The 15,015-nt window shown below is 38.9% G+C and overlaps 1 protein-coding gene across 9 annotated transcripts in view; it reads right to left on the bottom strand.

Annotated features, from left to right (window-relative positions):
• ATG10 (autophagy related 10) overlaps window positions 1–15,015 on the bottom strand; it is a 423,722-nt gene that overhangs the window by 15,076 nt on the left and 393,631 nt on the right. For 8 of the 9 annotated variants that reach the window (XM_059175390.1, XM_059175391.1, XM_059175386.1 and 5 more), the window contains 2 exons: window positions 910–1,007; window positions 165–280 (listed from right to left, as the gene is read on the bottom strand). In XM_059175390.1, coding sequence (XP_059031373.1) covers window positions 181–280; window positions 910–1,007 — 198 coding nt within the window. In that variant the 3' untranslated portion in view covers window positions 165–180. Of the gene's footprint in view, window positions 1–164; window positions 281–909; window positions 1,075–15,015 lie in introns of those variants that run through there. The other variant, XM_059175394.1, reaches the window with a different exon arrangement.

Below are 15,015 nucleotides of genomic sequence, written 5' to 3'. Positions count from 1 at the left end.
GCACAGGTTGGTCAGGAACCTAAACAAACAGATCATATTCTGCCGTAATTATTAAAGATGAAAGAAGACTTAATATTTGATGGGGCCAGTAGGGACCCCAAGTGCAACAGAGACAACAGGATCTTTATAATAGCAAAACATTCAGCGCAGGCTTTCCTTTTTACCTTGTCAAGTGACACTTCATTCATCCTGAGAGGCGGTTCTGGCATAACTCAGAGGTAGATTAAGCCCAACAACTGGCCCTACAATGCTCAGCCATGACGTGATATAGTTGACACTCCTAGGAAACAAGTGAAAACACATGCAATTCTAATGTTGGATGAGTGGTGGAAAATCACCACCAACAGTAGAGACAAGCTGACTTCGAAGGTATGTGCCCACCATGTGGAATCCCAGTTATTTCCAAGTGTTCGCTCCATTGCCTGACAAGGACTTGAGATCCAAAGAGACTGAGGTCGTTAAAGGAGGAGTCAAGGCATTGAGGCTCCTGACTCCTCTTGGAGATTCCAATGTGACAGTTAAAATTAATTGCATTTGCTAAGGTAGCAGAGGGAGTGGTTAAGAACATGGCTCTGAGGCGAAAATGCCCGGGCTCAAATCCCTGTTCTACCCCTTAACAAGCTGTGTGAACTTGGCCAAGTCATTTAACCTCTCTATGCTTTAGCTTTCTCCTCTGTAAACTGGGTAAAATAATGGAACTTAGCTCAGGGGTGTTAAAAAAATCCAACATATTAATATCTCTAAAATACCTAGAACAGTGCCTAGCACACAGCAAAAATCAATAGCTGTTAGCCATTACTATTATTACAAAAAATATTTCTTTTTTAGCTTAGCTTTTAGAGTCACATAAAAAGATTTACACTTTTAAAGTAAGAGTAAAGACCAATGTATCTTGATGGTGTTTCTCACCTATTGATTTTTCGAGAATTCTCTAACACAGGAGTCATGAATTCATTCGTCTTGCAGGGATGAAGTACAAAGAAGGGTTGTCCAAGCACTGGGTGCTCCTGTAGGAATCAGAGTTGGTCCGGGATCGCCGGTGTGAGTTACTTCGAAAAAGTTAAAACGCACAATCTGGTTTGTTAAAATAAACGTGTGTTTTAAATTCCAAGTTACTAAGTTAAGATACAGATCAATTTCAGTTTTGAAATGTAATTCATAATCCAAACATGAGAAGAAGCTGGAGAGAAGGAGTTAGGAATTGATAAAGTAGTACAGTCAAGGACAGGAGGCCACACGGCTTTGTTTTACACAATATGAACTGTAGATCAATTTTATCCGTTCCCTTGAACTCTTTGTCAGCTGGTGTTTCTCTTTGGCTTATAATTATTCTCCAGTTTTCCCTCAAGGATGTCTGCGAAGCCCAGAAGCTTGACCATTTGAACCACGCATTTCATTTGTCTCTTTGCAAGGGGACCAAAATCTTAACACATTTTTTTTTTTCCAGAAACTAAGCCAACATGTTGGTTGTTTTGAGCCCGACTGTACTGCAACAGGCATACTTTCAATGGGTAAAATGGCAGGGGGACGAGGCAGGAGAATGGCCTGCATTATTTAAATTGTTATACTTCTGTTTTCTGTCTGTCTGTCTCCCTGAGTCCCTCTGTTTATCTGTTTCTATCCTTCTGTCTTTTCCAAGCTTATAGAGCAGTTTCTGGAAGTCAAAAGCCCATTTGATGGAATTCCACTGCCTTTGTAAGAGAATGACTAGATAGAAGTATACAGGTCAGATGCAGCCAAGGTTGGGGAATGCACATCATTTGGCAAACAACGGGGAGCCCCAGGAGGTTTCTATGTAGCAAGTTACTTCGAACAAATTGTACTGACACTAAAGCAACTATTGACAATAAATTATTGGTTGTTTACATTGTAGATTCACCATTATGCCAAAGACTGCAGCCGCAAATACTACTATGGTCTAAATGTTTGCATTTCTCCAAATTCATATATTGAAATCCTAATGCCCAGGGTGACGGTCTTACAGGGGGTGGGGCTTTGGGAGGTAATTAGGTCAGGAGGGTAGAGCCATCTGGAGTGAGATTTAGGACCTTATAAAAGAGACCCTCTAGGGGCACCTGGGTGGCTCAGTGAGTTAAGCCTCTGCCTTCGGCTCAGGTCATGATCCCAGGGTCCTAGGATCGAGCCCCACGTCAGGCTCTCTGCTCAGCAGGGAGCCTGCTTCCTCCTCTCTCTCTGCCTGCCTCTCTGCCTATTTGTGATCTCTGTCTGTCAAATAAATAAATAAAATCTTAAAAAGTAAATAAATAAATAAAAATAAAAAAGACCCTAAACACTAGCCCACCCCTTTCTGCCACGTGAGGACACAACAAGAAGTGTACGACCTGAAAGAAGGCCTTCATGAGAACAGACTGGCACCCTGAGCTCAGACTTCAGAATTGTGAGGAATAAATTTCTGTTGTTTATAAACTACCCAGTCGATGGTATTTTGTTATAGCTGCCCAAGCAATCTAAGACAAATACCTACACACATCGCACAGGTGACCTGAAGGAGCGAGGTCAGTTGACTATACCAGCTGGTGACAGGGACTGTGGGGGCCTAGAGGTGCTCCCAGCCAAGACTAGGCTTGCTACTCTGTTCCAGCCAATTGTGCCATGTGGGAATGCAGGTTCTGTGTGCCAGGTCTTCCCATTTGTCAAAATAGCCTAGGAATCCAGATTTTTATGTAAAGCCTCCTAAATTTAAATGTTGGCACTTAAAAAAAAAAAAAAAAAAAAAAAACCAACATAGACTGGGCCAAATAAAACAAGCCTGTTGGCTGGATTTGGACTACGGGCCTAACTTCTTCTCTTGGCTTCTTCTCCTCTTCTCAGCCAGTCCAAGGAGGAGCTGAACTCAGAGCATCCCTGGAAAGAATTACGTGTGGTTGTTGCTGCTAACTCTGGCCTCGAACCCCAAAACACTCATGTCTGTGTGCATGTGCACAAACCTACTCACAGGAAACTGGAGGCACCTCCACTGTGTGTTGGAGACACTGGGTGTGGAGTTCTGGGGGTGCATGAGGGTTGAGGACTGGGTGTGGGTCGGTGTAGGTCTCACCAAGTGCCACCACCTCCAGAGTCTGTCCAGTGGCCTCTTAGAGCAGAGCCTGGGCTCCCTCTTTTCTGCTCTTTTACTACCCCTCCTCCCATCACTGAGCAGATCCTGAGGTCACACCCCAAATGTGTGATGCCTATAGCAAGTCCTTCTGTCCAGCTTGATTCAGGCTCCCCTTACCTGCCTTAACTAGTATTTATTAATTCAACACACGTCTACTGATCATCTCTTACGTGTCTGCCAGGAACAGGTCTGGATATGGTAACAGAGATCACTATATCTCAGAGATAAACGAAGTCCCTGATCCCATGGAACTTACATGCCAGTGCAAGAGACAGCCAATAAATACATAGAACAAATAAAGAAACAAGATAATCCAAATAATAGTAAGTGCCATGAACAAAATAAAAAGGGTCCCTTAATTCTGAGAGCACTTGGAACCCAAAAGCTCCTTCTTGTTGTTAAATAAATCTTTTAAGTATGTTGTTAATCATGACCACTCTTCTAGCAACGTGTCAAAAACATCCATAATCACTTCCATGGTTAAACTGTATATGGCCAACACCCAATACTTTCTCAAATGCAACAGCTTCTCTTAGTTATGGCAAATTAACCAAACCATTAATTGCTTTTCAAATACTGGTGGAAAATTAATTTTAAAAGTATCCCCAAATCCTTGTTTCTAAATATGTAAGACTACTGAATACCTTAAGACATAATAACCTTAGTTATTATGAATGCAATAATCATTATGTAATATAGAAAAATAGTTTCCCTGATGTGATTAGAATTCATATATTCCCTTATTCAAATATTAAGACTTCTTGCCTGATAATTTTATAATGACTTAACCCTAACTCAAGGCAAAAGGATCCATAGTTTAAAAATGTGATTAATCTTAGAGATATCCTAATGCTGCAGAAGTGAGAGAATTCAAAGTTAGCCTTATGACCTGAGCCAATACTCTGCTTTCAGTCACATTCAATCCACTACTTCTGCAAGTCAGGCAATTTGTATTCAAGGCAAGGTAGAGAATTTACAAATAATTCAAGCCATCTGATCAGTGTAGACAATCAATCTGGATAATATTCTCTAAAAGCCATTTTTCTACAATGGAGATTGTTTAAGGCTCATGCTATCTGGAAAGATTATCTGTATTTTCTACTTTCTCCCTCAGACAGCCAGAATCAGAGATGAAAGCCGTCTTTCATTTTTAGTTTGGGAATTATGTGCAGGAGTTCAAAAAAAATCTAAAATTCTACACCTTATTTGTTTAACATACCATTTTCAGAAATGGAAGAACATCAAAACTGTCAGGATCTTTTTAGTGACATTTCTTAGATCAATTCAGAAGGTAAATTTGTGTGAAAGTGCTACCATCTGCTGTCAGTACTAATGAACTGATGCAAATCTGCACTGAGAAAAATGTCAGTGTGGAAATACATGCAGCCAATGAACTGTGTTAGGCTTACAACTCAATAAACACTTCTACTGGAACAAAGTTCTGCTAAATGGTTTTCTGTGAAAATAGAAATGATGGGTCAGATTTCTATCTCTGTAACTCCAGAGGAGTTATATAGGCACATTCTCCTATGAAATTTAATTTAGCAATGGTTAAATGTCTCATAAAATAAGTCTGACATGAATACTGTGAATTGGTTTCAGAACTATTAGATATGACTATCACAAGGAAATGATAATACTGCACCTTCATTCTTACATCTAATAAAGGGGATGAATTTCTTGGTTCATTTCTTAATTTTCCTGGCTCTCCAGGAGGGCACAAACATAATTTCACATACTGAGCTTTCATCCAGTTTCATATTCCAGACTGATCAAATTTGCCTTCCACTCAGGGTACATTCCTTAGAAATGGAGAGGGATATTTTCCTAAGCCCGCTTCCTCCAGCAGGGAAAGGAACACCGCTATTGAACAGTTACAGAATGAGACACTGTACTAAGTGCTTTGCATGGGGTCACCTATCCGAGTAATTCTTTGAGGAAGGCTTTCTTTTTGCCACCTTGGGGAATGGGTTCAAAGGGATTACGTTTAAAGTCACCCATGGAGTGAGAGGTGAAGCACGTCCAAAGTCCAGTCTTACATGGCACGCCCTCCCCCCACTGACCAGAGGAGGCAGCAAGGATGTTTAATCCTCTCTGGTCCACCTCTTCCAAAATCTATTTGTTTTTATTTTAAAATAATGTGCTTTCATAAAATTATAAGAGCAATACATTTTTCTGAGAGAGCTCAGAAAACAGCAGAGTAAAAGCAAGATAACCTAAAACTGCCCAACTCAGATTTAATCACTATTTGGTGAATTTCAAACTTCATCATGTGCCCACATGTAGTTTTCTATTGCTTTTTATTCATTGAACAGATAGATGTTTCTTGAGTGCCAACTACATGCCACTCCCTGCCATACGTTTTTTTGTTGGTGTTTGTGAAATTTCTTTGTCTTCCGGTTTATAGATTTCTGTACTTATTTCTATTTTTTGCCCTACATATATTTTGTTTGGATTTATTTTGTTGTTCTTAATTTTTAAATGTTCTATGGGTGCTTAAGAATTACATATGAAGAATATGGAACTTTGAGTTTTGCCTACAGTGCTCTCCATGTATTACTAGATCAAGCTGGGTTTTTGTGTTATCCACATTTTATGGACTCCGATCCACTTGATCTACGAATTTTCAAGGAAGTTCAGATCTCCCCGATAATAGCGGATCTGTCCACTTCTGCTTGTGGTTTGTCAATTTTTGCTTTATATATCCTGAAGCTGCTTTATTTAAATGCATATATTTTCCTAGGGAATGAAGCTTTAATACAAAGTGATCATACTTATCTCTGATTATGCATTCTGCCCTACAAAAAGAACTTTTGATAAAAATATAGCCACACCAACTTTCCATTTACCTTATGCATTTCAAATATTATTTGCCTTTCAACGTGTATCCTCATGTTTCATATAAATAATATATTTCCCATAAAAATAACATTGACAGGTTTTTAAGAAATCCACCTTTATAATCTATCTCTTAAATGGAGTGCTTACTTCACTTACAGGCTTTGCGATCCCTGGTATAATTTAATTTGTTCCAGTGTATTTTAGACTTTTTTTTAGAGAGAGAAAGAGTACATGTGCAGAAACAGGGGGAGGGGCAGAGTGCATGGTGTGGAGGGGGGTGGGCAGAGAGAGAGGGATTGAGAGAATCTGAAGCAGGCTCCACGTTCATTGCAGACCCTGATGCCCGGCTGGATCTCATGACCCTGAGATCATGACCTGAGCCGAAATCAAGTCAAATGCTTAACCAGCTAAGCCATCCAGCTGCCCCTTAGAGTTTTTCCTTATTCTATTTTTTTTTTTTTTTTTTTTTTTTTTTTTTTTAGATTTTATTTATTTGAGAGCAAGAGCAAAAGAGAGAGAGCACAAGCGGGAAGAGGGGCAGATGCAGACTCCCCACTGAGCAGGGAGCCTAACGTGGGGCTCGATCCCAGAATCCCGGGATCATGAGCTGAGCTGAAGGCAGACGCTTAACCGACTGAACCACTCAGGTGCCCGTCCCTTATTCTATTTTTAATGTTTCTTTTGCTTTTCATTTTTCCTCCTTTGCTACTTTTCATTGAATTGAGTATAGGCTCAATTTTTTTCTCATTGTTTTTTTCTCTTTTTATGAATTTTGAAATTATCCCACCATCTTTAAGTAAACGTTTGACTTGATAAAATATAGTTACTCAGTATATTTGCCTTTTTCCCAAATAATTCAAGTGCCCTGGGGTGTTTAACTCTGATCATTCCTTCCTGATATCTGCACTATCATGGTCCAGTATTTCAGCTGTATCTTTTGTTTCTTAATCCCATAAACTAGAAATTATTAATCTTTTGAACTCAGTGTTTGAAATTGACTCACATCTGACTATTCTTTTTGCTTGCCATTTTCCCTCTATATCTCAAGTATTCATTTTGGAATCATTTTTTTTTTTTATCATTGAAATATGTCCCTCAGAACAACCCTGAGTGAAGATCTACAGGCGGTAAATGCCCCCTATTGTTAATGCTTTATCTTGCCCTCATTTTTTGAAAATAATTTTTTGTAGGTAAAAAGTTTTAGGTTACAATTACATTCTCTCAACACTTTGAATATATTATCCCATTTTTTTCTCCTGGCTTCCATTTTTGTCTGTTTGGAAGTGAACTTTCGGTCACATCGTCACTTAGAAGATCTTCTCTTTCCCTTTGATGTTTTACTGTAATGTATCCACATGTGGATTCCTTCTCATTTATCCTGTTTGGATTCACTGAGCTTCCTGCATCTGAATATCAGAGTCCTTTCAGCAATCCTGGAAAAGCCTCAACATTAGCTTTTTGGGAATATTCATTCCGTTTCATTTCTTCTAGTTCCTTCTTCTGGAACTCCTATTAGACACGTCTTTGTCCTCCTCCGTCCCGAGTGGCTCTTGCCTGTTATATTCATCATTTTTCTCTTAAGTTTTTTCTATAATGTGTATGATTTGTTCAGAGTCTTCTTCTAACGCATCAATGCTTCCTTTAACTATATTTATCTGCTTTTTAGTTTAGGCCTTCTAATTAGATTGCTTTCCTTTCAAAGGTTCCATTTGGTTGTTTGTTAGACTTACTTGATCATTTTTGATAGCCTCTTCTTCCTGTATTTTTGCTGTCTGTATTTTCTTCCATTTTAATAATTATATTCAACAGATTTATTTGTGTTTTTGCATCAAACATTTTTAGGATACGAATTTGAGCATCTGATACTCAGTTTGTTGTTTTTGTTAAGCTTTCGCTTCTATGGCTTGTTATAAATTCTGTACTTTTTAAATTGTGACCTAGTAGGACTATAAATGCAGTAATTCTTTGAGGCCTAGTATTATAAGTGCATCCTTCCAGAGAAATTCACATATGCTTTTTTCTGATGCCTAAGGGTGGGGAGGGAAGAAGAGGTATGTTTAAGAATTTTCCTTTGCTCTTTTTACATGATTTACATAGAATTAAGTAAAGTAGAAAGGGTCAAATGGGTAAAAGGAAAAAAAAAAACTTTATAGAGAATGATGGGGAGGCATGCTATTTTTGGCAAGTTGGTGAGGGAAGGCTTCTTTGCAGAGGTAACATTTGAGCAGAGAGCTGACCAAGTAAAAAGCAAGCCACATAATTCTTTGGAATACGAGTAATTTCAGCTTGGGAACAACAAGGGCAAAGACCTCAAGATCCTCCTGAGGGAGAGTGCTTGCAGTGCTCAAAACACAGTATGAAGACAAGATGGCCACGTGGAATGAAGGGTGATCGTCGTGGGAAAAGGAAGCCTGGAGGGGGAACCAAAGGTAAGATCATGGAGTGCCTTGCAAGGCATGGAAAAGATTTGGAGTTTTATGATGAGTGCAACGGGGAGACTTTGGGGAGATTTTGAAGAAAGTGACATAGTCTGATTTACAGTTTCAAATATTAGTCTTGATATTGGAGAAGGAGAAGCAGAAGAGCAGCTAGCATGTGGTATAGTAGCTCAGAGAGGAAGGTGGCCTGCACTAGGTGATAGTAGTGTGGGTGGGAGAGAATGGTCAGGTTGGAGATTTATTTTGAAAAGAGAGCCACCAAGATTTGTAAAAGGATTCAATGTTCTGTGTGAGAAAAAAGAAAGAGCCAAGGATGACTCTCAAGTTGAAATGTCTGCTCCCGTTTTCTTGACTCTTTGTCTAGTGAGGATTTTCTTATTAATGGGTATTCGCTCTTCCGTAACTTTTGAGGACACTAATTCTTTTCATTCACTCAACCATCACCGTGAGCCATGCACTGGTTCAAATATTAGTATTAGAGTGGTACACAGACGAATAACACCAGCTCCCGTAAAAGATGCTGAAATATTCAAAATACCTTAAATTTCTAGATTGTTCATTGTCCTTAAATTTTGCTCAGGATGATTTACATGTGGAATATAATATTAACTAATTAAATCTGTATTTTTTTTTCACTTCTTTTATCATTTTTACGTTTAAAAATCCTAGTCAGCATTAGAAAACTAGGTATTTACTTATATTTATGTACAATTTATCATTCAACTACTTGCTGTTCCCCAAATACACTATTTTTCTTACCAAACCTTTGTACATGAGGTTCTCTCTGTACAGAATACCCTTCCACCCCTTCTCACCTACTCATGCCCATTTCCCTCCCACAGATCTCAGCTTTCTTTTACCCCAGTCCTGCACCAGGTGCCCTCCCTCTGTGTTCCCACTGCACCTCCTGCTTAAGCCTACTGGTTAGATCCACACCATTCTGCCTCGGTAATAGTTTACAGGAATCTTCCATTACTAAACTCAAATTCCTTGAGGGCAGAGGAAGGATTCTGATTACTATTTTAATCTCAGCATGCATAACAGTGTCTTTCACCAAGTAGGCACTCAATAAATACTAGTGGAATCACTGTCTAGACAAAACATGCTACTGTGCCAATGTAAATTATCAGCAAATGCTGCCTGTTTTATAAGGGGGATATTTGTGGAGATGCCCTAGTGGCCCCCTATGCTGCTGTGGGGACGATCAAGGAAAAGAAACATTTTCTCTCCTTGTCACAAAACCAGGTCAGTACCTTCTGTACATTTATGAGTCTCTAGATAAGAACTTCAGTATCTGTTTTTCCAAGTATTTCTTCCAAAACGCATCTCAGAACAAAGGAGAGGGTCTAGAGGCATGCCAGGAATAACTCTCCATATAAAAACTTATGTTGACTGGGGTGCCTGGGTGGCTCAGTCGGTTGAGTGGCCAACTTTTGATTTTTGGCTCAGGTCACGACCTCTGAGTCCTGGGATTGAGCCCCGCATTGCAATGCATCCCGCTCTGTGCTCAGTGGGTAGTCAACTTCAGGATTCTCTCTCTTCCTCTACCCCTCCCCCCTGCTCACTCTCTCTCAAATAAGTAAACGAATCTTAAAAAAAAAAAAAAAAAAATGCCAACTATGCAATACGTTCTAAGATCTATGTATTGGCTTCCATGGTGTTTATTATTTCCAAAAAATAATACCCTATATTACTACTGAAAAAAATTGATGTGCCAAGATGCATATTTTAATTCTCTGAGTTAGCCTACCCCCTGCCACACCACAGTATCCCCCTAAGGTGTGTTACTCAGACTAAAAAACTAAAAAACACTACTAAAATATATAATAAACTCACGAATTTATACATAACTCACTCCTGTATCAGTTCACATGTTTTTGACGAATGTGTTCATAAATATCACTGAATACCTATCGTGAGTGAGACTCCATGCTAAACATTCAACCATCTACCTCTCCATCCGCCCATTCATTTACTCAAAGCAATATTTATGGAGCATAATTCTATATGCCAGCCACTGTTGGCATACTTGATATAAGCATACTTGAGACAGAAGCAAAATCTGTTCTCATGGAGTTTGTAGTCTGGTTCTAGGTTATAGAAAGATATAAAAGAACATCCCATTATCTCAGCTCCTGAGGTTTACAATCCAGCTGTACCCCCTCCCCCGCCCCATATTCCAAGTTCTGGTTTGGACCTCTGGGGAGAGAATTCCAAAGGTCAAATACATTTTTCACCACTCAGTCCCCTCCACTTAGGATTTCTAAAGAGAATGGAAAAAGCGATCCTTAGGGAGAACGGAAATTTCATTTGGCCTGATGCTGGGAGTGGGGGTAGTAGCGAGACTTGTGAGCAGAAACCAGAAAAGCTGGCAGAGAGATACCCTCTGTGGGAGGGATTTTTCTCTTCATCATTTGGAGAAGAGACATGAGGAGGCTTCCCACTCCAGAGAAGACTGTAGGGATCTCAGGGACACTAGGAGAGAATGAGAGGTTTCCCGCTCTGAGGTGTCGGGAATCCTGAGGAAGGCCGGCAGCGCTGGAGGCCAGAGAGGAGCTTGCCAACAAATGAGAGGCAGCCCAGGCCTGTGGACCCGTGGATGGAAAGACTCTTTGTTCCGTGGAGTGGTACTCATGGTGAGATCCTGATGCCTCCTCAACTATTATTTCATTGTACCGTGAGAGGTTTCCGTAACACTTGTGTTGAGTACAGTGCAGTCGGAAACACCGGGCTGTACACAGGGTGTACACTTACATGAGCTCAGAGGGAGCTGGGCTCAAATGGAAGAGGACAGCTCCTCCCCACCTCTTATCTCTCCCCTTGCTTATTAGGGCACCCACGATTCAAGGGCTATAGAGATCACTGTAACACATAACAGATTGCGCAGCACTCAGAAGGTACGATTCCAGGAATATAGGAATTCAGAGAAAGGAGAGGTCAGTTGGACTGGTGGGAGGCAGCAAAGGCTTCCTGAACACGTGGTGCTTCATCCGGCCTGAAACAGCTGGCAGGACTTGGGGTGCGGGAAGAGAAGCCTGTGCTTGAAGGCTCTAAGAAAGAGAGGACTCCAAGTTTAGTGGGGAGGGAGTTAAGTGAGGGGCACACAGACTTCCCCCTTTTAGGTAGGACTGAGAAGTTTGGTAAAGTTAGAGAAGAAAAAAAACACCATTTTTGTTTATTGTGTTGGCGACACTGTTAAATAACTGAAGCGACTCCTGGAAGATCCAAAGAATTCTCTGGAAGTAATCAAGACCTAGCCAAGACAAAGAAGCAAGGTTTGAAGTACAAGCAATTCTTTCTTATAGTTTTGAAAAGGGACAGGGGAAAAACAGGGTGAGGAGAGAAATATCCCAGGACAGCCACCTATCCCAAATGAGTGTGTGAGGTTATAGATACAAGGACAGTGAGAGAATATTTAAAAATAGATTCAAGTGGGAAAGAAACGTCAGTCTTGCCCATGTACCCTGAAAGGTCAGCAAGTTTCTCCTTGTTTTTTGGACAGGCAGGGGGAGCTCAGGGAAGCCACACTTGGCCCAAGTTGCACCTGTTGACATTTTGTGGCCAGTTAATTAGAATAAAATCTTAACTGTGTTGCAAAGGTAGATTTAAAAAAAAAAAAAAAAAAAAAGGAGAGTTCTTCAAATTCATATGCTGCACAGAAGCCACCAGACTTCCTAGAATATTTATTAAAAATTACAAACATCACAGCAATAGTTCTTATAGACACCACCTCCTCTGCTAACAAAAACTTTCCTTTCAAGGCTCCAGAGGGAGTCCAGAAACTAATTCTCCCACTCCTACATACATCTACAAAGGGCTCCCTCCCTGGGCTGCTGACAGTCCTAACTCCAACTCCTGGATTAGAAAGCAGAGTTTGAATATATTTATAGACTCGATATAGGCTTTTGCTTTAAGCAACACCATTAATATGTCAGAATCCTGAGTTCTCAAACTTCTTCAGTTATCAATTTGTTGTACATTATTTAATCTCTCTGTATTTTGATATGCAAAATAGAAATAGAACTGCTGATACTTCACAGGGTGAGAGGAGATAACCAACAAGACCATTATGAAGCTTGCTGGGGGAAAAAGAGCTTATGTAAATGTCTATTAATTAAACAGGAACGGCTGCACAACTAGGTCAGTCATGATGATAAGACTGAACAACCCAACCCAGCCACCAGCATCAAAAAGAAGAAATGAACCTTTAATCCCGATAGCACTTGTTGGTTGCATTTTATAAAGAATATTAAATTGTAATATTCTGTAACATAACACACAGGAGCATATTTCAGAGCCTCCTCAAAGAATTCTTTGATAGAACAGAAACTTATTAGAGACAACAGCCAAAAACAAAAACAAAAGAGCAAGCCAATTACTAATGAAGAACTTGTAAAAAGCTAATCAAAGCTCTCATCCAGAGAAAATGAGAAAATCTGAGGCTCAGAATGATTTTGTATATTGATGAGATTTTTATATAGCGTCACAGAAAGAAAAATAAAACAGATTTAAATGAAGACAAAAAGGACTCGAAATCTCTGTTTAAAAGCCTTGTTATGTCCCATATCAATGTTCTTATTAAAATGTTCTGTTCTGGTGGGAACATCCATTTTTAAAAAAAATACCTGATGGGTTGTGGCGTCTGTAGAGGACACTCTCGGTTTGCCTCTCTCTAGTCAAACCTTTGAGGGTTGGCAGGGCTAGACAGAACCCTCATTTAGCCTCCACCCATCCTGCAGAAAATTACTCAGAGGGGTGGCCTGCCCAAGGTCACAGCACTCAGAAATGATGGAGCTGAGACTCATGTCAGATTCCAGAACAGAACAGAGTCTTCCCCTGCCACTGCCAAGCCTGCTAAGGACTAAATGCAACACTTCGGCATGAAGCAACTTGCAGGCATTACATTTATTCTATTTTTGTCTTAAAGGAAAACAATTGGGAGCTTGTTCTTTCCAAGCATTAATTCTTTTTTTTTTTTTTTTTCCTTTCCACTATATTACATAATGGTGACCATTTTTGGCTTACTAAGTCTATTTCTGAAATACTCACCAAAACAGTGACACTATTTTAGAGCTGGGGATGTTGGGGTATAATAGAGAGGTGAATCAGCAATCATAAAATTCAAGGATTTTCAAGAACAAACTGACAAACAACCTAATTCATTGATAATCTGATATTAGTATCTGACAACTATTGTGCAGGAAAGATGTTTTATGAGCAACACAGAATAAGACAGCAGTCTGTTAGTCTAACTGCTTTTTAGAACGCTGCCAAACACAAATTTTTAAGGCAACAAAAAGACATACAGATGAATCTTCAAGATGATTTTTTAAAAAGTATCACAATGCTCTTTTCAGATAAAATATAATCAAAGTAAATTTCTAATAAAAGAACCCTAGTTTACAGCTAACCGTTACGTATTTCCTTCCTGCTTCTTATCCAACTTTGGTAATAAAAAGATCCCTTTTATTCCCAGAAGCAGATTTCCCAGTGATTCAAGTTAAAATTAGTTTTACTCTTTAGAAGATCTCTCAAAAGAGACTCCATGAAGAAAACTCCTAAGGATGTGATAAACCTGTTACAAATCTGTTATTGCTTGTTTAGTAATGAAATGTATTAGGCAAAGATATATAAAAATCTAGCTACTATGAGATATTGTTCCCACTTTTTAGACTGGTAATAATTAGAAATGAGGTAACAAAAACAATGCTACTAATAGACCATAGTATTAAGAAATTACACTCTTCCATATAAAACTATAATTGCAGATTCTCCTCAGACAATTATATCCTGGTATTGTGCAAACAAGTATTTGGGTAAGGATGGCAGCTGCTTATTTTTAACGATATTTTATTAAAAATGCAAGCAAAGATAGGATTTTAAAAAATGTACATTCTAATCCTACTTTCCAACCAAATCCATTTTTTTTTTTCATTTCTCCATAGTAACTTCTGCTGGAATTTTAAGAACTGATTTTTATAGCTTGGATCTAGTTCAGTATTTTCTAGACAAGAAAGTCTAGGACACAAAAAAGAGAGTCTAAAACTGAAAAAGAAAACCGGTACCAGGAAATCCACGCAGGCCTCCCACATGAACTCAAGGCTGAGCTCTGAGATCACTATTATTCTCTTACATGTCCCTTCACACCAGTGAAGTCAATAAATCTTATGATTGCTTCAGACTAGGTCATCCTTCAATTTTTGTCTTTTTTTCTCTTAAAGGTTAATTTCTTCCCAATGTTATTGTTATCTATCTACTTATCTTTCATAGTTATATACACAGTGAATATATCATTTTGTGATTCATTTCTTTTCTTTTTGGCTCTTAACATTATTTCATATATACTTTTCTGTATTTTGCATACTCCTTATAATTTTCTTTTTAGCTATATAATATTCTATCTGGCTAATATAATAGACTTTACCATTATTCCACTGTTAGATATTTAAACCATTTTCCAGTTTTATACTATTATGCATTTTACACTATTATACTATTATGCATTATGAATTATTCCCTCATAATAACATTTCAGGAATAAGTAAAAACAGTGGGGGTATCTATATGGCTGTTGATCTGTATTATCACATTTCCCTCCAATATTATTAAACTAATGTA

The sequence above is a fragment of the Mustela lutreola genome, chromosome 5 (genome assembly GCF_030435805.1).
Source record: "Mustela lutreola isolate mMusLut2 chromosome 5, mMusLut2.pri, whole genome shotgun sequence".
In the NCBI taxonomy this organism is placed as follows: domain Eukaryota; kingdom Metazoa; phylum Chordata; class Mammalia; order Carnivora; family Mustelidae; genus Mustela; species Mustela lutreola.
Note: the sequence above shows the minus strand (reverse complement) of the source record. Positions and strands in the feature narration are given on the sequence as shown.